Source organism: Fringilla coelebs (genome assembly GCF_963513975.1).
Source record: "Fringilla coelebs genome assembly, chromosome: 1".
Lineage (NCBI taxonomy): Eukaryota > Metazoa > Chordata > Aves > Passeriformes > Fringillidae > Fringilla > Fringilla coelebs.
Window position 1 is genome coordinate 48,715,383 of NC_140028.1, and position 26,975 is coordinate 48,742,357.

The window sequence follows — 26,975 nt, forward strand, 5'->3', positions numbered from 1 at the left end:
TGATGCCATTTTGGCTCCTTTCTTGTACTTTTGGTGTACCAATTATTTTTTATCCTCAAGTTTCTTCTTTCCTCACTTTTTCAGTCCTCTGAAGCCCTTCCTTACCCTTGATCTGTCTTCCCCAGGTTTTCTTGACTTATAGCAGTTTTATTTTGATGCCTTACTCATTTAGATGAAATATATATCACGTTGTGTTTTATTTTTGTGATTGTGCACTCATTACCTAAGGTAGGATTTTTCTGTTTATCTCAACAGCATTCAGAAACATTGTGACAAGGTTCTTATCAAGTCAACATGCTATTTTTCCACAGATAAATATGTGCTGCCTACCTGTTTAGGTCATATTGCACATTCTGGGTCAGGTCTATGTTGAGCAGTATAAAATCACGCACATGGCACCTGGAGAACGGAGCCTTTGATTTCCTGGTGTTCAGCTTGCTGTTCCATTTCTGAACACCCAGTATTGCATAATGAACAATTTTGGGGGTGGCTTCAATGTGTTGGAGGACACTTTTCAAAGACACATTCTTGCTGAAACTCCCAGGCTCCAGAGACTGGCTGCAAAACATGATCATACACAACATACAAACATATTTTATTATTTTTATATTACATACATTGCATATTTATACATGTGTGTGTATAAAAAGGACCAAAAAAAATCCATTGACAACTGAGAATGTTTACTCCAGATGCTGTAAAAATATTTACGTAAATGAAGACCTTTTAGCAACAGGCAACTAATTTCACCTCATCAGGGCAACCATTCAGAAAATGAGCCTTTCAGCAGAGTAAGTTCTTACACAGCAATTTAAGAAGGGAAGTCACCTTACACATAACTTTTGGAATGCTATTTTCTCTGTACTGGACAGTGTAAGCACTGAGAAGGTCAAGAGCTTAATGCCTTCTAAGTTCCCCACATCAACTGCTCTGAGAAACATAAATTGAATCAAAAGAAAGTAACATATTGAAAAATCCCTCAAACAGTCTCTAGAAAGAAGAGTGGCTCTAGGCAAAGAACAAACACAAGCAGAGGTCTGTTGGAGGTACTGACCCAGGTGTAAGGGCACGCTCATGTGGAAGCGTTCAACAGCAGGTGTTGAACTGAATGCTGGTGGCCAACAAGACAAACATTCAGCCCTCCTACCGCTCTGATGTTGGAGATGAGCCTCAGTCACAGATGTGCTGCTGGATCAGTGCAAGGAGCCAGCATGGGTGGGTACCAACCTGGACTGCTCGTGGGGGCTGTGCATGTTCCACAGGACGCAGGAGTCGTCCATGACCACGATGAAGGGCCACACGCACTGGCGCTTCACTCCCAGCTCCTCCAAGCGGTTTCGTTCCAGTTCCAGGTTGTGGTAGGAGAGTTCCTTAATAAGAAACCTGGCAGCACCTGAGGAAATACCATAAAGAAGGTGTACAGATATCTTTATTAGACTTTATCACTCTTTCTAGAGAAAGGTAACACAAACATCTGCAGTATCCTTCCTGAACTTAGTGCTCATAACACCTTAGTTTGAAAAGAAATCTGAACGTCCCTTTTTCAGTGTGAACAAATCCACAAGGCAGATTCCAAGAAGACTGGATGCTTTAAGACACTCCACAGAACACAATTTTGTGGGCATTAATGAAGTAACTTGAACCAAGAAGGGGCTGAGATTCTAAAACCGAAGCTACTTAAAACTTCTTGCAAAATAAACTCAGCATCCATGAAAACAAATTCCAAAGTTCAAGTCCCCAGTGCTCAACTGCAGTTAATATTTACCTTCTGCTAACTAAAACGTTGCAATTTGAATATGTGTAAAACATCTAGAATTTACACAGCAGGGTTGAGTAAAATGAGTGAATATGGCCCATAAAACATCTTTAGGCTGAGAAGGCAGTGATCCATGCAAACATATATTCCATGCCCCTGACAGCAGTTCTTCCACATTTTTGCACAGACATTGCTGCTGTTATCACAACAGGTATGGGAGGAGCTGCTGCATGGTTTCCTGCAACAGCATGATCCACACTGTCCAACACAGATTTTGGTACCTTCACAATTCATTGATGGTGTCTCTTACCAACTCCAGCGTTGTTGAACATGCCTGGCAGGACAAGCATGATGTGGTTGGGCCAGTATTTTCGGTAAAGTGGCATTTCATACTCCTTAACTACCAGGAGGTGCAGGTGGTTGATGCCTTCCATGGCATGGTAGAGGTTCAAGAGTCCATGTTCATGACGTCCACTCGATGGGGTGAAGATAGGACTCTTGACTGCATTCAAATTCTGCTGGAACACAAGGGATTTTGGCAACATTAGGTTAAAAAGCAGGTTATTCCTGGTAGGGCCTTCCATTTGTTTATTTTTTATACCAGATTTTAACATCACTCCTTATTGAAACACATATGAACTGGACACTAGGAACAGAAAAACAGGATCTTTGCCCTCAAAAAACCCATTCTAAGGACAGTCAGGCAAGATTTACACAAAGGACTTTAAAACAAAAAGACAACAGAAGAAACCTCCCCCCATTAATTTGCATATGTACGTCAAGCTGCCTGCATGCAGCAGATGGGTAAGAGCAGCACACGCACCTTGTCAGAAACGAGTGGGAGTCGCATGCTTTCGAGGTGTTTTCCCTGTTTGCTGAAGACAAAATGGTTCTCTTTGGACTTGGGGATTATAAAATGCAGCTGAACCTCTTCTCCCAGCATCGAGGATGAAAACGTGAATGCATGCAGAGTGGAGTCAGACACCTGAATACAAACAAGCAGCAAAAAGAGGTTCCCAAGCAGGTAACACATAAGGAGGATGTAAGGAGGAGGAGTTCTTACAGTCACAGTACTGGAAGCCATCAGTGAAGAACATGCATACCACTCTCAGTAATCATGTTCCTCACAATAAGGTGCTGTACTGAGGCCTTGCTATTACAGGAATCAGCTTTCTGTACCAGTAATGGTCTTTAGCCAAACAGGACTCTTCTGAAGTCCATTTCAGCTAGGAATTATTTCTCAGTATTTACAAGGAGAAGTCAAATATATAGATATACACACACACACAAACATGCATACATACTAGGAAAAAAACTGTCCACATCAATTCACCTAGAAGATTCAAAGACCAGTGCAGTATGTGGGGGTGCCTGCACAGCAACATGCACTGTCCTTCAGACACCTCAGCAGGAGCACTACTGTATTGGTGTCTGTATAGTACTTTTCCCGTGGCAATATTCTCCTAAGTAGTTGTGTGACCAAAGCAGACCCCACCATTAACAAGGCTATGAAGAATTTGGGTGAGCTTAAGTTTGCACAGCACTTCACTGAACCATGTAAGCATATATAAATGGTATATAATGGTACAAAGTGTACACAGCCGGTAGATTTCATCCTCCAAAAGCGTCTGTCTTCCTACAAAGTCAAATCACTTACCCTTACCAATGAGCTTTCTATAATCTTTTGCTAAAGACTGAAATAATTAGCCTAAGATGGAAAATGCAAGCAACTTTTAGGTTTTGTTAAAGCATTTAAGAATCCCTCTCTCTTCATAATGTTTGCTATCCAGTGACTCCCCTTTGAAAGTGTCATTTCCCTGAGCTTTAATTATTTTAATTCTGTATACACAGCTCACACTGGCACATAGAAATAGATGTTTATATTTATTAGTACTAGTTATGTTTAACCACATGCACAGAGATAAGTGGAGGGAACAACAGATGTCCTTGGGGAGGATTTGCTTCTGTCAACAGACTTAATGAAGCATGAGGTTTAGATCAGACCTGCTGGTGCTGTCTGAGGGAACTGGCATTGTGCACTGCCAGGTCAGGGTGTCTACACTGCCATATCTTAATAGCAAGCTGCTGGAAAACATTAGCAAGCAAGGAATGAATGAATGGAGATAAGAAACTTCCAGGTAAATTGCTGCTGCTGGTTAAGAAATAATGTGTGAGCTATTAACCAGGAATAATCTTACTTGCCAGTCTTCTGTGAGTGCAACTGTTTGCTATAGAAATGAAAGGGTTTTTTAACTAAACAGATTAAAATGTTCATTTCTGTCCAGTGACTCATAAGCTACAGCTGAGAAGGATGCACAGTTATAAACAAAGCAAGGAAGAGCAGGTCTTGCCATCTCCCACCACAGGTGTGTATGGCTGGCATTTAGGTTAGACAAGCATTTCTCTTAATTTCTACAGTCTTCTCCCGTGAGACACTGCAAACTCTCTGGATAGGCTGAATAATGCTTTGGCCTCAGAAAACTAATCACAATATTCACCCTTTGCCAGGGGCAGCTGCAGAGGAAAACTGCTCATTCAGAACGTGGCAGACACAGTTGATGCTCCTGGGTCTGTAGCTCAATATCTCCCCTGAGAATGGAAGAATTAAACAATTCCATCTGGGGCAAGGTGAAAGCATGAGTCCTGAGGTGAGAGCAGTATGCCTGGAGAGACCACAATAAAAAACCAAGGACGTAGTTTGCCCTTAGACCTTGACACCAACCTGTGCAGCAGGATTAATGTCCATGTACTGATGGCACTGCTCACAGTGATGGAAGGTGTTGTAAGCTGCATATTTAGTCAGCATCATGGACACGGTCTCCCTTTTCTTAGGTTCCTCTGATTTTGTTTCTTTGCTTGTTTCTGTGCACAAAGAAAAGAAATAACAGAAATTTTAGGAGCATTAAAAAAACAGATATTGTGATCCTGGTACTGTGAAAAATATATAAATTATTTTTTTCCATTTCATTTTGGAGATTAAAGGTTCTTGTGAACTTGTAGTCAAATGAACCAATAAACACTGAATCTCTGTAGGAAAGCATTCCTTAAAAACTCTACATTTTACTTACCTTGTTTCACTCTTGAGAGTTGCTCTGTGTATACAGGACTTATATTTCTGTACTTAGGGTCATGTACACTCAGGTCGAAAGATATTTTGCTGAAGATCTCAATGTCTGGCCAGTGGTCATTGCTAGACTGAGTAACTTCACTGTTTTCTGTATGATCTGCAACAACACACTTCAGGTAAGCAGCAGAATCAGACACCCACCAAATGATGCTTGTGTGATGGTTGCTGCTTTACAGTTGCATTGGAACTCACACAGGCACACACACACACACACACAGAGTAACATCTCTGAACATGATAAATATTACCAGTGAAATTACAATCCACACAAAGCCATTTCAAAGAAATAGCAATTCCTTAGAAACCATGCGCAGGAGAAGAAGCCTCCTAGGTATCTTTCTGCACTGTTCCTTGTCATGCTGCTGAGGTGTAATTCACTCTGGTTTAAGCATCAAATGCTCAGATGAATGGTCCTATTTGTGCAGAAGGCACAGGTGTAGTAGTTTTGGGCCCCTCTGTGATGGAATGAAGAGCACTGGCTAAATGAGCAGCAAATATATCCAAATGCAGAAGGATGAAAGCGAGGAAAGAGAGGCTGCATATATTCATGAACTAGTAGCTTGTGGTACATGATAAAGGCAGTAGGAGACACACTCCTATTACAGAAGAGGATGTGGCCAGCAAGGATCAAATGAAAATGTTCTGTATTGAAACAGAGATAAGTCTAAAGTAGAAAATCCAGTTTAAGCAATGGGAACAGTAGAAAACACTGGCCTAAGAAAACAGCTTTGGAATGCAGCTTTAACATGAGTCGATTCAGATTAAAATGAGATGGAAGAACACATGAAAGTAGGCGTGTAACTGAGGTTTCTGATTTTAGAAAAGTGAATTCAGGTGAAATGAAGGTTGGGTCTACAGACAAGCACAGGCTCACCCTACCCTGATACAAGAGGAGAGACAGTAACCTAAAGAGCTCTGAGTCCATTACTTTGACCTGAGTAATATTCAAAATTTGGAGAGGGTGAAGGAAGTAATTAAAGATGTTGAATAAATGAAAAATGTGGTAAAATGCAAATAGGTTGACTAAAGAAATCCTGTGTTACTTTCATTATATGGCCATGAAATACCTATTTCTCTGAACAAAGGAAATGCAATGAATCTTATCCTTCTGGACTCAAGTACTTGGTATGATACTACAGGAAAAATTATTAATACAGCTGAAGAAAATGGAGAATGGTCTGTAAATTGAAAGAGTTGACCAAATAGAAGATGGCAGCATGTAACATTGTAAACATTTAGGCAGGTGAGATTACAATGAAGTTAAAAGGTCAGTAGAGGTGCACACTGTCTAATATTTTCACTAATGTCATCAGCTTAAACAAAAAATTGGCTTAAGCTTGCTGATGGCACACTCCGAAGAGTCACTGTCAATGCGGGGAAGGAATCAAAGATCAGCTGGACAGAATTCAATGGTCTCGACAACTATAACAACAAAAACTTGGTGATATTTAACAGAAAAAATGTGAGTCATATGTACATTCAGGGATTAATAACAAGCATTTCTGCAGCAGGTTGGGAGCGCCTTGGTTGGAAATGACCGAGCTGCTGAGAAACCTTGGAGTACAAGCCAAGCATCAATGCCACTGAAAAGGGAGAAAGGAAAAGACCATTCATAGGTTTCATCAGTCATGGGGCTTTCAGTGGGGGCAGGGAAATACACGAGCTGTTGTAGGCTGGGTTGGTTAAACATTCAGTTCTGCTCACCCGTGCACCAGAAGGATAAATTGAAAATAGATGTGTAGGCCAGAGAACCAAACTGATAAGGAGAATAAAGAGCCTGGCATTTGTGAGAATCCTATAAGAAGATCCAGACTACCTGCATGACTGCTGAAGGGGAGGTAAGATAGCTGCCTGACCACTCCAAAGAAACAAACCTCAAAGAAGAGAAAATTATTTTAATTTAAATTACTATGTTGTCTGGTCCCAAACAGAATGCGTATAAATGGGACAGAAACATATTTGGGGTGGAGAATAAAGCAGTATTTAAAATAATGAGAACACAAGGGCTCTGGAGAAGCATTCCGACAGAAGTAGCGGGAGCGAAAACGCCACAACCAAAAACCCCAACCAAACCCAAACTGCTCTTCTGCTGGAGTTCCACGCATTCCTGGCAGGGGTGTGACACAGATCATGTGCCATGATCTCAACAGGCCAGTCAGCACGGTGCAGAACATCTCCTGCATTTTGATATTTCATCCTAAGTTTCTGAGGTACTTTAGTTCAAATAACAAGGGAATAACTGCCCCCAAAGCTCAAAATCAAAGGAAAATATATTCCTCTCTCTTTTTTTTTTTCATTAAATAGCACTGTATGAACAGAAATACTAGTCTTTTCAAAGGTTCGACAACAACTACATTTTCAGGATGCCAGTCTAATGGTCATGAGAATTATGTACCAGAAAACCATGAAGAGGACTAATTTTTAAAAGGTTTTGGTCTTCTCAAGGCAAAGTCCTGCCATGGCAGTTAATGGATCTGTGAGATCTGACAAATGAGCACAAATCCAAAGAGGATCCCGCTCTCCTTTATCCTCAGCATAAAAACCTGAAAACTGCAGACAGGAGACAATCTTACTGAAAATGGGTATATAACTTCTAAATAAACATAAATTATAGTTAGGTTTCAGCCAGGAACAAAATGTTCTTAAATGTCCTGTCTGCTTAAAAGCAGCCAGCATTTAAAAACCTGCAAGGAGAGAGAACATGGCAGATGTTGCCCATCTACAGCTTTGTGCTCACTTTTGTTTGAGTGCTAAACAAATGTATCAACCCAAAATACATTTAATAGTTCTCAGACAAGCCCATTATTAAGTTCACTTTTTTATCAATCTATACTGAAACATATGCAGACACCAATGGAGAGGACATGCAGTAGGTGCAATTCATAGTCTTTTAGTGAGCTTAAGAACTTCCTTGCTGACCAATACACAACATAGGCTCTTTATGATACATCTTAAAAACACCTACTAAATACTTACTGGCATTAATCTCTTCTTCATCATACACATCCACTTCCAGCAACCGGATCAGCATGCGGAAGAGAATCCTTAGGAACTGCAAGTATGAACCAGTCTTTCCAACCTGAGCCAGAGATGGAAAAAAGTCTAAATGCCAATCCAAACTACTACAGTGGAAGTTTGGTAAATTTCAGATAAATGCTTTTGGGCTTACCCCAAAGCTCCGTGTTCAGCTCTGCCTGAAAAGACTGCAAGATGTAATATTGCCCACTGTATTGAAAACACTTCTACTGAATTGGTCTCTGAGCACAACCTGGCCACAGCCTGTGTCACTTTGGTATGCAGGGAGATCAGCAGTGATAATTGCTTCTCTCATGATGACAATGTTATGCCCAGTGCCTCCCACACGTATTTCACTTAGGCTAAAACATGACATAAAGCATCACCCTTCCTCTCCTTACCACTTTCAGCACGGACTTAGCCTTAAAATTTGACTTTGATTTTTGACCTCAAAGCACATCACTGCAAACTTGGCCCCCTCAGACTGCTGAAAAGGCAGGAGGAACTTACTTGTGGTGGCCCTGTCAAAAGCAGCCGCCGGGGGTGGAAGGTCCTGGTGCCAGCCGCCTCGGCCTGATTGCTGAAGTCCGCGTGGTGCTGTCGGGCTGTCGTCCACTGCCTGTAGTACAGAGACTGCTCCTCGCTGCTCATGTCCTTGTGGAGCAGAGGCCTCAGGGAGCTCAGCCAAGACACGTCAGCATGAGGCAGGAGGGAAGAGGAGGAAGGCAAGTTCCCATTTTTCTGCGAGCTCAGGAGGCAGTAGGCAGCTTTGGAGAGGATGACGATGCGTGGCAGCGCCACACGGAGCGCCTTGCTGTCCTTGGCTGACTGGGCGGGCCACTGGAAGGTCTGGGAGACTGATGACAGGGAGGAGAGTTTGGGAGTGGTGCTGCTGGCCATCTGGTTACCCAGCGAGTCACACTCTTGTTTCAGGGTCTCTCTGGCTGTAAAGCTGGAGTAAGCTCCCTCGTCTACTGAGCTGTGTGCCACAGCCTGGAAGTTCAGGGACGGTGCCTGCTTCTGAGACTTGTCTGCGGCACTCGAGGAGCTCACACCGTTGTCGGCCAGGGAGCCTGGGAAAACAAAAAGCAGGCAATGAAAACTTACTGACTGATGAAGGAAAACAATGAGTTCATTTGACCTATGTGACAATCCTCATGTACAAATACTTCCGTTCAATGAATGCTGCTGTGGCTTAGGTCAGCGTTTCACCGTGTAAGAAGAAATCATTCACATCTGTCTGTCCCTTTGGCTGGAGAGGAAAATGCCCTGCTGCAACAGGGGTCAGACTCCAAGTGCTCAATCCTCATCTCTGTATGCTAGCTATCATTTCCCATCTAGCATTTGGAGCTTGATGGTACAACGTTCTGGAAGTCAAGTTTAACAAACCACTGTATACACAGGTCAATTGCATATTCCTTTCTATGAGGAACAGAGCATTTATTTCACTGCATCTTGGACACGAACTGGCCTATGTCCCCTCCTCCCTACCTGTCAGGTTTATTTAGTGCATGGGAGGACCTGGTGCATAGCAAAGACCCAGTTCAGCAGCCTTAATACCTCAGACTCATAGGGAAATAAAGGGAAGGATCCAGAAATGTCTGCAGAAGGCAAAGAAAGGAAGGCTTGGTGGGAGGTGATGCCTGAAGAGGTAGGACAAGACCACACCATTCTGTTAGTCTTGGCAAGGAGGCAGATATCCATCCTCACCCATAGATATTCCCAGAGTTCAGAGCATTTTTCCATTCCTAAAGTTTTATACTAGCCCTTTTTGCTCTGATTTTTAAAATCTTTTCAGGATCCACTGAACAAAGCTAGCAACAAATGTGAAACGCAAGTTTAAAACTCAAAATCACAAGGGATGCTTAGCTGTGGCATACCATCCCTTCCACAGAAACACCATCTCCTTTTAGCAGTAGACAGGAAAATTGCTCACTGTGTGAAGAATCTGCATCTAGCCTGCAGCTGAATCCAACTAAGCAACCCACATTTGAGAAAGCATCTCACTGTTTGCATCCAAATTCCAGTGACTCAGGGATAAAGACTTGTTTTCCAGACCAACAGCAGAATAACTGACCTGAGGTTCCAGTGACAGCACTGCTGTTGCTCTGGGGCCGGTCCAAGTCTATCAGCAGCTCATCAGAGTCATTCTCGCTACCATTTGCCTTCTCCTGCTCCTTCTCACTGAGGTCAAGAGCTACAATAGGCCCTCGAATTGCCTCCTTGGAGACGTAGCAGCACGCCAGGCCCACCTCTTGCTCTAAGGCAGTACGAGTTAAGTAGCTGGAGTCAATTAGTCGAAGGTCACAGTATTTCAACGACCTAGGAAAGCCAACTCAAATGAAAAAAGAAGTTTTGTTTTCTCTGCCTTTGAAGAACACTCCCTATCTTTAATTGCTTACTAAATAGTCATGAACAATTTTATTAGCCCGTACATAAAAAATGATTTTGAAATATTCAGCACATAAGGTATGCTCCTTGGTACTTTGCACAGACACTTACTGACCCACACATGACTTTTCACAAACCGGACTTTCCAAACCTTTAAACAGTTCTAACTGAAGTCTACAAAAATACACTTATTTTGTGAAAAGACAGCTAGATGGTATCAAACCCAACTTATCTAAACATGTTAGAGATCAACCACATTGAAAGAGTAATAACAGCACCTGGGGAAAGTCTCTCCCAGAGGGTCTTTGCCAGTGAGAATAACAATGCAAGGTAGACCTTCCAGATCCTGATAGGTGCGAGGAATCCAGTCATCCTGCTCATTGCCCCTCCAAGCCTGTGAACAGAGAATATTCCAGTCACACTTAAATGACATCTTCTAAATCTTCTGCTGTTTCCTTTTTTCACCAGTTCCTGCCTTTGGTTTGCATATAGGGCTTGCTTACTCAAGGGCCAACAGGAAGGAGACCTTGGGTGCAGGCATGCATTTGTTTGCTGGTAGCCAACTGTTAGCCAAGCATTAAATGCAAAGAAAAACGGGTGCATAGCATATGTTATTCAGTGCTGGAAATATTCACCAGGTGTGGCATTAGTGTGGGCTGTCAGAGAAAAAAGCCATTGATGCATTCAATTTGGCACAGATAAAAGATATTAATGTAAAGCTAAAGTAAGACTTTGAAGCGGAGTGTGAAAATGGGCCAATGAACCTTGTTTAATTATTTTATGCAATGAAAGATTACATGATAGAAACACATTTCACCTTTCCCTGGAGGTAATCCCCCCCAAAAGAACTCTTGACCCACAGTCTATCAAGGCCTGAGACCACAAAACTGCACCATTTTCCCTTAGCACTGGAAAGGTTGGTAGCATCAGTCTCATGTCCTTGCACCCTTCAATTCCCCTGGTTCAGCAGAGCTTACTGAAAAAATTTATTTCTCCAATTAACTAGCAGTATCTAATGACTTGGGAAAGCAGCCTTGGAAGCAGAGAGAGAATTTCTGGCTCAACAAGGTTAGTCCAGCTGTCTGTTCCTCTGCCTCTCCACAGACCAAAGTTTCTGTGAAAGTGCATGACTATAAAGTGAATTAGGGGAAGACAATTTTTCTTTTGATTTTTCTTGATTTTCTTTTTGCTAGCATAAGGACCTAAAAATAATGAGTGCCTGGGGCTTCGAGCTGTAAACTTGCATCCAGAATATATTTCTTGACCATCTTTCTCAGGAAGGTCAGAGAGGTGCAACCCTCAGGGTTCTGAATGTCTCCCAAACAATTAGATTCTTGTTACACTTAAAGGGTATGCCATGACAGCACCCCTGTCAGTGAAATAGTTATTTAAATTGTCTTCCATCTCTTGTTTCATTCTGTAGCTCTGACTCCCTGATGGGGAGGAATGATCTGTCAGGCTGGTCTGGCTGACCAGCAGGCCTGTCTGACAGAACAATGTCGCCACCAGCACTGCAGAGACAGCTGCCCACCCTCCCTGCCCTGCTGTGGCATCACACACTCTGCTAACGCCATCTGAGAGAGAGGCTAAGTTAAGTCACACTTTTCAGCTGGGTTCATTAACACCTATAAAGTTTCCCTCCCTGCCTCTGAAAAGGGCCATGATGAGGTCTCATCCTTCCTGCAACCAGGTGGATTTACTGGTGGACCACATTTTGAGTCTCAGCACTCAGTAGCCTCATATTGCTCTCTCCCCATACACACATCAGAAAAAGGCTGGGATGCTGGCAGTGAAAGCTCTCCACTGGCTCTAGTCCTGTAGTTTCAGTACTCCACCTAATGTCAGAACAAATGCCCAGCAGCACAGAGACTCAATCAAATTTGTCTGCAATAACCTAGGCTGATGAATTTTATGATGGGAATCAGCTCCCCAAACATATGCTCACACCATGTCAGAAATCTTGTGTTATCCCACAGGTATTGGGATAACACAAGACTAGCAGGTATGGTAGCACAGCCTCAGCCTCACAGGTGACCTTTATTATTCTGAAGTATTACTGGGACACCCCACCTAAAAAGATACTACAGGCTTATATTTGAGCAACTGAATTCCTCTCCTCAACTCCCTTCATATGCATGGTTCAGATTTGAGGGTTTTTCTTCTAGTGAACTGCAAGAAAAGAAACAAATCCAGAATCCTACAGCTCTGTTTAGTCGATGTTTTGGAGATAGGAATAAGAAGAATTATTTAGAAGGTTTTTCACTGTCTACCTGATAAAATTCCTCTATTCCAGACCAATATCTACATGGATATCCACCTGCAACAGCTCCACAGTCAAGGCCTCACAGGCTGCTTCAGCACTGTGTAAGGGCTGCAACTCATTATGGCAAAGCACTATTAAGAAGCCCTCACAGGACTCAATCCAGAATTATTTAAGAGTGGAACTCAAGCCTATCCAAAAAAACCCACCAGCACAGAGCAGTTAATCTCACATGTCATTGTCTCATTTATGAACTACTTTCTTCCCTCTCCTGCTGTACATAAAGTTTGAGAAGCAGGAGTCATAGCTTCTTTAAAGGACATTTTATCTGCTTTCAGCTATAGGCAGGCTCTTTCAGACAGGCTCACAAAATTCATTCCTCTTTTCTGTGGTTTTGAATACACTGCATAACTCATAATAGAAGCAGAAAATTAAGCTCTCTGTGAGCAAAGATCAGGACAGATAACCAGTACTACTTTCAGGCAGATAGCTAAGGCAGGCCCTTTGTTTAATGTAGTGAGGTCAATACATGAAGTGAGTTTGGCTACTTGAACCATGCTCCTGTAAATCCATGCAAAATTTTAGGCTGGTGCAGATATGCTAGGCATATATGCATGTAGCCTCCTCTGGCTTTCAGCATGCAGGGGGTTGAGGACAGAAATCTGTGACAAACAGCATACTTTACCAGTTATCAGAAGGGCAGAAGATGGATGAACAGAGCAGACAACAGATACACTAGACAGACAGATAAGTTGGTGGAAATAATTAGTTTGCCTACAGAGATCTGAGCTCTGCTTTTAGAGATGAAACCTATCTGATGCACGCTGTTATTCAACTTTAAGAAGTGAAGTAACAGCTGGTGTTTGACTTCACGGACCAGTAACAATTCAGGTTTGCTCCAAGTCTCTCTACATTTTATGCTCAAAGTACAGAGATGCACTCACAGCGACAGATACAGAACACCTGCCCTTTTCCTATAGAATATTTAACCTATAAACACATGGGAATAAACACAAAATAGCCCCAACAGCCAGATGACTGCAGTGAGCACACAAACTTCAGCTTCTGCAGACCTTGAGCCGTGAGACGAAGTGTTTGGCCACAGTGAGCTCGGAGGCAGGATTCCCGAGGAGGATCTCAAAGCGATATTGCAGCCCCAGCTTGTCCCTGACTTCCTGCAGCCTCTCCTTGGCCAGCATGGCCAGCTGCACCGACGGCACCCGAATGACCAGCATGTGGCCGCAGCCGTTCTTGTCCTTTCCTGGGCTCGTGATGAGGTCGTCCATGATGCTGAGTGTTTCGGGTGTGCTGTGATCCCTCAGAGAGGCCATGGTGGTCAGGGCCATCAGAGCTTGGGAATACTGCTGAATGAGCAGGTAGCAGCGGATCACCATGCTGTGCAGCCGCGGGTACCTGCGGGAGACACGGTTCTGCATCAGCTCGTGCAAAATCACAGCGCTGGCTGAAAAATCAGCCAGAATGCAGGACTGCACAGTGAAGAAGTGCCTATTTTTTCCAGTAGTGATCAAAGAATGAAGTCTTCCATTTTCATGGACAAAAATTTTGAACAAAAATTCCCTGCATTTGGCCCAAGTCCTGAGCTCAAGTAACAGGAATTATAAATTCCTGTTATATTATATAACAGGAATTATATTAAATTATAATTCTGTTACCCTCATCTAGTCCAAAATTCCAGCTAAAGATCTTTGGCTTGATGGAGATAAGGAATACCTCAGATCCAATTTATTCCCAGAACACACACTTATAATTGCTTTGCTTTCCACAAGCTTTTTCTTCTACAAACTTGAGGACCATCGTGGCTTCAAGTGGTTTGTGGAAGTACTTCATAATTCCACAACTCTTAATCTCTCATCACAAAGTTGGTTGTGCCAATAGGAATTGCTGGCTCTGAGCCAAATCTGAACTCCCATTTTGCCTTTTAACTTACATAGCCAACATCTTTGCTTTCATGACAGCTACACGCAGTGACAACAAATATGAAGTAAAATTTTAAGAGAAATAAAATTAAAACCTACTCAAGCAAAAAAACCCACTCAATTTCTAGACATTTCCTATGAGCTCACTTCCCAGCATAATACAGAAAAACACTACACTAATACACCTTGAGTGCTGGTCTTGTGCCACATAAGTCCAAATAAGTAAATTAACTAGAAGTTCCAAATTTCTCTGGTCTCTTTGTTAAGTAATCTAATAGACAATATGATATCCATTTAAAGAAAGTTTTGGGGCTGTGTTTAGCCAGTAGATACAGTGGTTTGTTCTGGATACCATAAGCCAGTCATTAAACCAGTTAGTTTTTAAAATACTTTTACTCTTCCTGCCATAAAAGTGCCCACTGCACTTCTGCTACCAAAACAAATGGAACCTTTCTTATAATGCAAAAATGTCTGCAATATTTTCAGCTTGTAAGCTGAATGGCTCATCCACCCAGACTGAATAGCCCAGTTTCTTGAAAACAGAGCCTAAATTGATAAACTGTCACACAAAAACATATCCTGGGTCCAAGGCAGAGAGGTTTACCTGCCATCAATTTCTAGTATTATCCTAATTTCCTATGATTATTTGCACATACATAAATCCTCCTTCATCCTTTTTCCCACCCACACTTAAACAGAAACACAGTGATAGTGACCACTATCTCTTCCATTGGATTTGACCAGAAAAAATAGGAGAAACCTAAGGAACTGACCTAATTATAACTGCCTATTTGTAGATAAGAACAATATTAAGTATTAATGATGTACTTAATTATTAATGTTGCTAATTTAACACATTTCATATTGACTTTTACTTAATAAATACAGATGCATTTACAACTATTATATTGACCTAATTAAAACAGAAAACACAGTATTGAACACAGAACAATCCTGTTCTAGGAAATATGAAAACATGAGACCTATTATTTGAAGTGCTATAAGGGATCTGTCCTGCTGATATGCACAGCAGATTAACTCCACATTGCTGGACATGACAGTATTCCCCTCACTCCTGAAATGGGCACATTTAATTGTATCTTGGATATGTGCCATGAAAGTAGCTTTTTCAGGCAGCTGCAGGGTACTAACAGGCCCTGAGCTGCAGGAACCAAAACCATGGCCAACTACTGAAATAACAAAAGTTGTTTTTGAAACCGTGTCCCTCACCACCAACAAGAGAGACACCAGAAGTGGTGAAGCATGAAACCTCTGGTACCTCCTGAGCTGAGTGAGGGCTGAGCCAAAAGAAGAGAGAAGCACAGCTGAGCCCAGCTTGCTGCTTAATGGGCCCAATCTCTTCTAAAAACAAATGAATGACATCCACTCCCTTCTTCAACTGCACTAAATTTGTTACAAAAATAAAATTGCACATACTTCATGTGTTTTCCAAGATCAACATCAAAGGTCATCATGTCTTCTCCCCCTGTAATGAGGCTCATAAAGATGTACCTTTAAGATCCCAGCTGGGCAGAATCCCAAGTTTCCATGTTATTATTTACCTTTCTAAAAGCGTGCTGACCATTTTTTCAAAGGTTTCATCACATCTCAAAAGGGGACTAGTGACTCCCCATTGGAGGGATTTGCTGTATTCATTCAAACCAAAGTATAGCTTTTCTTCACTTGCTTCATCATCCTGTTTCATACACAAACAGCAAAAATATAAGGTATTCTAGAACGAATTTTTATTTCTTGTATCATTTTAAAAAATAAGTGAAAAGCACTTTCCCAACCAAAGAATCCTTTCTTTTTATCCATTCTCCCCAAGTGATGCTATTTATTTGTTTCAACGAATACAATAAAATGTAAATTGTCTTTTTACTTAACTTATTATTTGCCTACAGCTAGGAAAGACATGTGTAGGTCCTTGCAAATTTTTCAGTATTATCTACTACCTGTGACTGCAGGGGTTTCTAGAATCCTGCTAATTATTTTCTGACTCCCTATCTCTGGCTTTAAATCTACTGACAACTGTAATCTCATTTCTGTTTAGAGTAGAACCTGAAAAGAGAAGGATTATTAATTTCCAAAGTTGTTCTTGATTGTCAGAGTCTACGTGCTTTTCTAATGGAAACCACAAATTAGTAAATTTTTTTTTTGTTGGAATGTAAATCTGCATTCAGCTATCATAAAGACAGAATATTTGTGTTTCAAATTTCATGAGCCTTTGATGGAAGCACAGCATGTTCTCCAGTGCATTTATATCAGCAGTAATCTCTAGGAATGCAATTAATCACCTACAGTCTCCACCCTTTTTGTGAGTTATTTTTTTAATCAGAGGACTGAAATTGTTAATTTGTTTTTACTTTTGGGAAACAAAAAATTGTCGAGACCATTTTAGAAGGTCACCACATGCTTTATATTAACAATCAATGAAAAAGCAAACTTAGAATACTCATTCACACTGTCATTTTAGATTAACTATTTTTTACAGCTCCCATTTTAAGACACTTTGCAGAAACTAATGGTCCACTCAGCACAGTAAAGTCAAATCTTATATAAATACACCAAACAAGTAATAGGAGAAAATGCTATTTTTAGCAGGTTTATCCAAAACATCCTCAGAATCAGCTGGCTGAAAGGATGGAAAAAGTTAAAAGTGCAGAATATCCAACAGGATTTTTCCTCTGCTCAATGACAGCACCTACTACACCAAAACTTGTTAACCTAGCACACAACTTTAATTAGGACTGGGAATGTAATGAACAGACTTGACAGGCTATGTGACACATAACTTACAGTCAAAAGTCAAACTGCTTGAAAAGGGAAAGCCAGCTCTGTAGCTTTATGGCATGTCTACACAGCTTTGTCTGAACAGGAAGTGGATTCTCATCTTGCATGACTGGACAAAGAAAACTGTTTAATTCCTGGTCCTAAATATCAGGTGCTGCCTCTACCATCAGTATCTTAGGCCTGTCCATCAGAATCCAAGAGAATAAACTCCAGCAGAGAAGGAGCTCCCTCCCAACACACACATTTTCTGGATGCTGTTAGGTGTCAGTTCCACTTTAAAATTCACAGTTAAACACTTACCACAGTGTCAGATTGTATCCAATGTACCTCATTGCTAGAGCTGATCCTGGACTGCTGTGATTGCAGGGCATAAGGGAAAGAGCTGACCTGAAGAACAAGGAGGTTGAAGGCTTCAAGCACCTCCCTGCAATTAATCACTCTATCAGCCAGACCATGATTAGGCTCACCATGTGACAGGGAACTTGAAATGGCACTGCAGAAATAAGAATGCAAAGAACTGCCTTACTGATGTCCTGAAATTCAATGGATTACTCACTTCCTGCAGAAAAATGTCTAAATGACCATGACACAGAGAACCATGGCTCAAAAAAAATTCCTTTGGAAAAGTAAAAGACTTCAAAAAACATCTGACTGTTCTCTGTGGGTAAACTCAGGAAAACAAGGGAAAACAGCAAACACCTAAATAAAGGATCAAAATCTGTTGACAGTGAGAAGGTGGATTAGTGTGACAATTTAAAAAAGCATCACACAGAGAAAACCAAAAATAAGCCAAAGCTGATTAAACCCCTCTCATTAAGAAACACAGTTCCATGAGCTGTGGGGATGGGATATAGTAGCAATTTTATGAAATTCAGTGGCATTTCCAATCTGAAAAAACAAATTTCTAAACAGCTGGGGAGCCTGAAAGTCTACTGATGTTCTGAGCTCCTGAAATTGCCTTTACTTCCATTATTTATTCAAAAATTCCAAATTCAAAGTATAGACAAGACAGTAAATAAAAGTGAATGGGAAGACCAGGTAGAAATAATGTTGCTTTTGTCTATTTTCAGCTGTCCTTCAAGGAGAATATTTTGCTTATTATAGAGCCATAGAATGGTTTGAGTTGAAAGGGACCTAAAAGACCACCTAGTTCCAACCCCCCTGCCATGGGAAGGGACATCTTTCCCTATTTCTAATATTGCAAAGAATCCCACAACCTTATACATCATGTTTAAACCACATTATTCTCCTTAGTTTACTCATGGAACAAGAACAGAATAATCAGCTTTACTTATTTCTTTCTTCTTTCAATATGAAGTTGTGATTTGGTGTGAATAAATGTTTTTGCATGTGTGTACATGTTGTGTTTAGACCTAAAGCCAAATTCAATACAGCTGTTTCTTTAAATCATTTTCTTACAGAAGTTATGGCATCTTTCTTACAATGCAAACTTAAATGTCTGTAGGCTTTCTCATATCACAAACAACACTATTATCAGGGATAAAAACATGAATTAAAGCACGACCAGCTTGTGAGCATTGGATACATTTGGGTTTGAGCACAGAAAAAAAAAAGAGGAACAGAAAAAAAAGACAAGAAGAACAAAGAAAGTTGCAATATCCAGCTTTTTCCCCTAGATTTCAGCACCACAGCACACAATGCTAAAAAGAGTCCTGTTAGGCATCCAATAATCTGAAACTACTCTCACCAACCTTCAGCTGAATCAGAATAAGGTAAAAAATATGGGCAGCCAAAAGAGATTCTTTTGGATTGTAAGGCACAAAATGCCTTAAAAATGTCTAGGCAAAGCAATACGTGTCTAAGATGGTAAGTCTTCTGAAAAACCTAACGGGGAGATGCTGGGAGAGGATGGTTTGCCTCCAGCAGATTGGAGCAGCTACCTTGTTAAATCCACATGGGCATTGTCATGAACCAGCACAAAGAGCGTGTAGGGGTTCTGCTTCACCCGCCTCATGAAAACTTCAAATTTCGCTTGAATCTCATTGTCCAGCCGAACCACGTATTTCTCAGCTCTCTGATAGGCCGTCCCATTGTCTTCTAGGCCCAGGTCCACAAGCACCCCTGTCAGAAAGGAGAACACAACAAAAATCTTTTCCTTTGAGTACATCCAAAAATGAAGGGTCAATGGGAAGTTGCCACTTGTCCGCCAAACCACTGGCGGCCCAGTAGGAAGACGAGTATCCAATTGTGATTTCTCCCACAATGGAGACCAAAATGTGCTCCTTGACTTCTGGATTTATTCCAGAAAATGCCTGAAGACCTTTCAAAAACTTCTCACATTATCAAAAAATGGGGGGAAAACATCAGGCCTCCACAAACATTTCCAAAGCAACACTCAGTTGGTTATGCTCTATGACTGATCCTAGGCCAAACTTGCCTACATTTAGCTAATATAATAATATTGTTTGAGTCAGAAAAAGTCACCCCGACCTTTCCTTTGCAAATATCATTAATTTATAAAAAAATTGTATTTTATATCATTATAAAATTTCTATTTTCTATCATTAATTTATATAAAATTTATATAAATTAATTCAATGTCATATCATATCATACCATATCATACATCATATAATATACTTTTCATGCTCTGCTTTAATGCTTGTGTCAGTACAACTAGTCTTTGTAAAGATATATTGCTGTCATATTCATAAATTAGGCATGATGCAAAGTACATGACATCGAATGCCATTTGAATTGAAGAAGTAAACTACTCTGAAATATGGATCAATCAGGTATCTTCCATGGTCTTAATGATTTTGTAAAATTTTTTTCTTGAAGTACAATAAAACACGAACTACAAGGACAAAAGACACGCTGGAGCAACTTACTTTTCCCCACATACCAGTAATGATGTAAGAGCATGCCATACTGGTGTTTATCAGTTTGCTGTTTGCCCTGTTTGCCCTCCCTTTTACCTGACTGTCGAATCCGCTGAAGGGTCTGCTGCACCAGCACCTCGGAGCGGGGCACTATAACGATGAAGTCCACCTTGCTGAAGTGGCCCAGATCCAGGCTCTGATTGCCACTGTCTGCTATAGCACAAACCTGGGACAAGAGCTTTCTGGCAACTGTGAGCTGTGGCTGGTAAATTTGGAAGGTATCAACATCCAAATCTAGAGTGTGTTTGTTTGAAAAAGAAAACAAAACACAGCAAGAAACATGTTTACTTTCCCACCCCCCCAGTAAAACATGACCCTCCAAACAGCCTACCCTCTATTATCAGGAAAAAACATCACTCACCAGAATAAATCTCATCTCTCTGGAAAGTTTGGTCCAGATCACAAATGTCAACTTTCTTTCTTTGATAAAAATGTGGTATTATATCAGATGATCTCAAGTACAGCACTGCCCATTTTTTAATATGCCCTAAGCATTTTAAGGATTTCTAACCTCAATGCCAACACAGTGAAATGCATTCTGTTAAATGAACCAACACATACATAATATCCATGCACATACCTATGTGTACATATAATAAAAAGCAGAGAGAGAGAGGTACAAAGCTCTAATGTTCTCCTGAAACTCAGATTTCTTTGGACTTAATGAACATCAATATCACACTAGATGCAGAGAACTGAGAGATTGACCAGAGCACTCATGTTTCCTCAAAATAAAAAGCATGTTCCATTTCAGTATTTTCATTAGGTAAATTCTATGTCCAACAATCCATGTTTCATTAACCACTTTTCAACTTGCAGATGATCAGATTAAATCCTATAATGGTATTACAGTGTTTTGTTTATGCCACTTTTACTACTGTGTTGGTTTTACACAGGGACGTGTTTTCATGTGTGCATATGCCCATGTGATTATCTCCTGTTCAAATATGTTCATCTAAGCAGATCTGCTATGGAAGAAATGTCCCTCTCACTGCCTAGGAGACTTACTTCTTAATTTTTTTTTTTATTCAGGAAGTTTCTGAATAGCTTCAACCACTGTAGAGCTATATGTTAAGGACGAAACTAACTCAGAACAATTGTTTGAGAAAATATGAAGGTTTAAAAAAAGTACCCAGTAAGAAGAAAAAAACCCCAGAATCTAAAGATCATTCCCCCTTCAAACTGATCCTCTGGGGAAGCTCAAGACTTTTACTTCTGAGGGTGCCAGAACAAAGTGCCTGGCAGCCCTTCTAGCTGGATCTCCTGATCCATGTGGAGACAATAAACCATTTTGCTTTCATTCAGATTTAACACCAAATAGATGAATTTAAGTTAGCTAATATGAACCAAGAGCATACCTTTCTTTCACAGGAAAAAAGCTTTACTGAATTTGCTTTGATACTGGACCAGAAAGAATCTCAGGGTTCACAACAGCTCAGTGTATCCTTCGCCAGTATTGTGATATGAAAAGGAAAGTATGTTTAGAACTCTGAATAGCTAAATAATTCTGAAAATTAGCAATTATAGACAGGAAATCCTAGTTTACCTTTTGCACTTAAGCATCTTATCACATTATGCTGAATAAGACGCATCTCAGATCACACTTGCCTAGCACTTTCAGTCCAAGATCTTAAAACACATTCCCTGAAAGTTTAAGCCTCAGAGCACAAGTCACAAGTCTCTAATGCATATTACCAGGCAGGAGGACAGCTGAGGAGATCAGAAGGAGAACACAATTCCCTTCTGCCTTAAACTCAAGGTTACATTCCTTTTCGCTGTGCAAAAAGATGAGATGAATCCACTCTGCCAGTGCTACAAAGAAACATCTTCTCTACTCTGCCTGATGCCTAACAGAAGATAACATGTTTTAGCTTAGAGAATATAAAAACATCAGGGAAAAATTTGCTGAAGGTTATTACAGAGATTTTCTGTCTGAGCAACTGCTGTATTGCTACATTTAGCTGGTAGCATTAGTATTTTAAGTTGGCACACTGACTGCAAATGTGCCCTCAGATTCTCCTGACGTGTATGCATTCTGATGTTTAACCAGCTACTCACTTATTTCATATCTTGCACGTAAAAAGAATTACCTGGTTCTTGTGTAGAAACCATGGCAATTGCCTCCTGAGATGACACACACTCGCTAACATCACCATTAAAAGGAATAATGACACTTTCCCCTCGCTGCTGTAGCATCTTCTCCAGCAGCTTGTCCAAATCATCACCTAGATCAGAACGAGCCACACATGGAAACCATTTCAGAGAAACATCATCAAACATTACATACAACCTGTTCTCACACAGCTGGTGTCAAATCTGCACTCGGGCAAGGGACTGGGCATACAGGGAAGAGAAGGAGGGAGAATACTTTTCTCTTTTATCTACTGAAAATTGGAATAATTTTTTTTAAAAAAGGAGTCACAGTTGTATAATTTCAGGTCCTTTACAGCAGCTTTACAGCTACTGGTGACATCTGATGACTACAAAGAAGCACACACTACAGAACAACCTCTAAAACCTTGCTAAAAGCACAAACTAGAAAACACATGTGTACTTATGGGTTATGTAAGTATTACATGCCCTGCCATTACATTCAACAGATGAGACAGGGTTAAAAATGTTTTGCCAGAGAGTTATGAACTGCCACCACACAGGTGAAGGAGACAAGCACTCTTTTACACACAAGGAGGAGAGAAGAACAGAATGCCTCTCAATGGAGAGAGCAGAGCTGTATCCATGGGCATTTTAACTGCCGAACAGGAGACACACCATCCGTAAAGACAAGAACTTCTGTTGGCTAGAACTTCTGTTTCTTAGAATCACTCACCTAAAGATGTATTTTTGAAATGTGATGCCAGGAAACTAACTTTCCCTGTGATGAGCTCGTAACTGATCTCTTTTAAAAATTCACTGGTGGTAAGCATGCTCTCTGCAAGTGCCCGAGATTGATACTGACCTGGAGAAGAGAGGGGAAAAGAGTGAGAGCAAACCTTAATACAATTTATTGTCAACACAATCTCCTCATCCCAGAAGTCTGGGGCACTCTGATCTTCAATCATGGATCTCCACTGCCTTTACCCAGTAGACTGGGAGAGCCGTCTCAGTCTGCTTCATTAGTGACTGGAGAATTAGTTGATATAACTAATTTTAGCAGGTTCTTTGTGATTGCACATCATTTTGCATACTTGTATGACAAATGATACTCAAAGTAAGTATTTGCACCTTAGAATTAATGGAGGATTCTGGATAAATAGGAAAAAAGTAATTATCCCGAGTGTGGGAGAAAAAAGACTTTAAAAGTAAAAAAATGCATTACTGATTTATCTGCCTACGAAGGGAAGATGACTAGTCAAAGTTCATTTCCATCCAGACACACTCATGCACACACAGACAGTCATCAGTGCACAGCCAGTCATCAGTGCAGAACAAAAAGGATAAAAATGAGGACAAAAAGGATGAAAAGCACATTCTGTTCTAAGCAGTCTGCAGAAGACCCTGCCATGTAAAACATCACAGTTGTTACAGGAAACAAAGACAAAGGAACTATTTTGTCACTGGGTCACTTCAAGATATTTTCTAAGGCAATCACACAAACAAAAAAGTCTCAGGTCTCTCAAGAAGTAATAATGACTGGCTCCAAGTCTTGCTGAAGATACAGTGAACTTTGACATTGCAGTGCAACAATACAAAGGAGAATAAAAAGAACAAAAGAGATTTAAAAACCAGATCAATAACTCAAGAAAATGAATTTGGCATTGCCATTTGAAGCAGTCTGCAAATATACTCACCTAGAACCACCACACAGAATTCATTTCCTCTAATCTTGGATGCACAAATGGCAACTACATAATCTGGTAGCTTTTGCTGATGTTTCATTTCATTGAGAGACCTCAAGGTCTCAGAGATGCCCTCTGCCAGGGAATTCTGGGTGACAACCACGTGCACGAGATCCCGAGACACGCTGGCGATTAACCTGGCAAGCCAAGGGAGCTGGCCTGGTGACACAGAGATACACTGTGCACTCATTTGCAAGGATCTCTCCCTCAGAGTGAATTCCTGCATAGCTTTCAACATGATCTGCTCAAATTCTTCCCTCAGGGGTATCTGGTCAGGACCTACAAGGAAAACAAACAAATAGAAGAACAGTGTCTCATATAAAAATGTTATTGAACCAGGAATAATTACGTGTCTGTCTCGATCTGACAAGCTCCTTCACCACATTTTTTTACATTTAAAAAACCCCACTTGCTACTCAGTGGATATCTACCCACATGGCTTGTTCTTGGTTTTTTATTTTAGAAGCCCTTCTCTTTCACCACCGCCTTTTTCTTTTTTTTCTCCTCCAAACAATGAGGCATTACACCTCGCTCCTAGCTTCAGCAACTGGTGGGACAAACAAGGGAGTGGGAAAATATGTGCCTTTTGCCTGGAAGAGAAGGACTGAGCATGCAGCCATATGTTTTTGCAGCAGAAAACCAAAATGCTTATCCTTGTAGCCTAATCACAGCCATGCAGCCTGACAAAGCCTGTTAAGTGCTCTTGGTTTTGCTTTTTCTCATCTTGCACACTAATCAACTAAGCATGGATGCAAATAAACTTGTTTAACCTCTTCCTCGGCTTAATTAAATTAATTTAGCAAATCTGCAAGCACCTAACCTAAAGAAGAATATTCAACTTTACATCTACATTCCCCAGACTCTGTCAACTGCACTGTCAACATGAACAGGAAAACAGAAATATAAGCCACCCTATCTTGGCATCAGTCCTCCAACTGAACTTCAATTAACATTCTGTTCAGTTAGCTTTGTCTCATTGTCAAAGATATTCAGGAACAGTTAAAAACATTCATGAACACAGAGTAAAAAGTAACCATGGCTTATATTGCCAAGATCTCGTATCAGTGCCAAAGGAGGCAGCTTCACACTTCAGCATCTTGCTTTTCTCTGACTAAACGGGGCAGGGGGGAGCCTTAAATATCAGAGAGATGTGAAATACTGGGTTTGGGTTTATGTTTTCTTTCAGGCCAGGAAACAGAAAGGTCGTGTGAGAAACAGGGTGTGGGTAAATAACCCACAGCAGAGAATCTGTAAAAACTGCCACCTGTTGTCATTTTTGCCTTTTTGAGAAGTAACAAATGGAAAGTGCCACATCCAGTTACGATAGCATGGTAAGACAACTATAAACTTGCAAGTGAAAGGCTGTTTTCATTTTTGATGCAAACTGAAAAATTCTGAAGAGTCCAATTTAACACAGCATGAACATAATGCTCTCTTTTAGAGTTCTCTTTTGGAAATGGATTTTTTTTTCCTTCTAAAAAAGCATCACACATTCCAGGTCCTTGAAGAGCTCAAAATTAAAAAAAAAAAAAAGACAGATATCAATAGAGAAGAATGTTCCTCTGCAGAAATAAAGTAACAAGTGAAAATTATGCTACCCACTAACAGAAATTAAAGCAAGCTTTTGCTGATTGAGGGAGGCTACTTAGGCTCTAAACACAAGGGTCATCATCATGAATCCAAGAAGATTAAAATAATGGTACAAATGGAAAAGCAGATTCTCAATATGAAAATACACAGAATTTTACTCAGATTATTTATAAGAAAGTACAGCTGTCCAGAAAAATAATGGAACTAATATCAGATGAGATGTAAGACAAAATGATAGATATTGATTTTGATTGTGAATAGTTTCCTTAAAAAAATATTGATGCTGAAAGGGAATATATAGATGCTTTTCTACAGAAATGAGCATGCAACTGATCATATTGATTTCAAAAACAAAACTGCAAAATAAACAATATCATAAAATATTAATATCTGAGTTACAGTCAGTTGGTGTCCGGTCACAAGTGGTGTTCCCCAGGGCTCAGTGTTAGGGCCAGTCTGTTTAATATCTATATTGATGATATGGGCAAGGGGGTTCAGTGAGATTGGCTCAGTTGGTCATAGCACAGTGCTAATAATGCCAAGGTGGTACATTCAAACTCCATATGGGCCATTCCCTTAAGAGCTGGACTTGATGATCCTTATGGGTCCCTTTCAACTCCCAGTATTCAGTAATTCTGCATGAGAGCACCCTCAAGCAGCTTGCAGGTGACGGGGGGCAGGAAGGCTCTGCAGAGGGATCTGGACAGGCTGGATCAATGGTCTGAGGACAATGGTTTGAGATTCAACAGAACAAAGTGCCATGTCCTGCCCTTGGGTCACAACAACCCCCAGCAGTGCACCAGGCTTGGGAAGAGTGCCTGGAAAGCTGCCTGCTAGAAAAGCACCTGGGGGTGTTGGCTGATGGCTGGCTGAGCATGAACCAGCACACGCCCAGCTGGCCAAGAAGGCCAGTGCCTGACTTCCACCAGAAATAACGTGGCCAGCAGGACCAGGATCATTCCCCTGTACTCAGCACTGGTGAAGCCACACCTTGAGCCTTGTGTACAGTTCAGGGCCCCTCACTACAGGAAGGATGTTGAGGGGCTGGAGCATGTCCAGAGAAGGGCAGCAGAGCTGGAGAACACAAGTTCTATGGGAAAAGGGAGCTGAGGTTGTTTAGCCTGGAGAAAAAGAGGGCCAGGAGGACCTCATTGCTCTTTACCATAACTTGACAGGAGGCTGTAGCCAGGTGGGGATTGGTCTCTTCTCTTGGATAACAAGTGACAGGAAACGGCCTCAAGTTGTGCCAGGGGAAGTTTAGATTGGACATTAGGATAAATTTCTTCACTGAAAGGGTGGTTAGGCATTGGAATAGGCTGCCCAGGGAAGTGGTGTATTCAGCATCCCTGAAGGCATTCAGACACATG

General features: G+C 41.0%; 1 protein-coding gene across 3 annotated transcripts in view; it reads right to left on the reverse strand.

The window, feature by feature from the left end:
* Positions 1 to 26,975, reverse strand: part of GREB1L (GREB1 like retinoic acid receptor coactivator) — a gene marked incomplete at its 5' end in the record, with an annotated part of 59,086 nt that overhangs the window by 6,967 nt on the left and 25,144 nt on the right. For all 3 annotated transcript variants that reach the window (XM_084216865.1, XM_084216866.1, XM_084216864.1), the window contains 18 exons: positions 331 to 558; positions 1,228 to 1,393; positions 2,067 to 2,271; positions 2,580 to 2,741; positions 4,479 to 4,618; positions 4,825 to 4,980; positions 7,860 to 7,962; positions 8,409 to 8,971; positions 9,976 to 10,220; positions 10,568 to 10,683; positions 13,623 to 13,962; positions 16,049 to 16,182; positions 17,580 to 17,772; positions 19,181 to 19,361; positions 20,219 to 20,416; positions 22,273 to 22,407; positions 23,010 to 23,138; positions 23,971 to 24,297. In XM_084216865.1, coding sequence (XP_084072991.1) covers positions 331 to 558; positions 1,228 to 1,393; positions 2,067 to 2,271; positions 2,580 to 2,741; positions 4,479 to 4,618; positions 4,825 to 4,980; positions 7,860 to 7,962; positions 8,409 to 8,971; positions 9,976 to 10,220; positions 10,568 to 10,683; positions 13,623 to 13,962; positions 16,049 to 16,182; positions 17,580 to 17,772; positions 19,181 to 19,361; positions 20,219 to 20,416; positions 22,273 to 22,407; positions 23,010 to 23,138; positions 23,971 to 24,297 — 3,721 coding nt within the window. The remainder of the gene's footprint in view (positions 1 to 330; positions 559 to 1,227; positions 1,394 to 2,066; positions 2,272 to 2,579; positions 2,742 to 4,478; positions 4,619 to 4,824; positions 4,981 to 7,859; positions 7,963 to 8,408; positions 8,972 to 9,975; positions 10,221 to 10,567; positions 10,684 to 13,622; positions 13,963 to 16,048; positions 16,183 to 17,579; positions 17,773 to 19,180; positions 19,362 to 20,218; positions 20,417 to 22,272; positions 22,408 to 23,009; positions 23,139 to 23,970; positions 24,298 to 26,975) is intronic.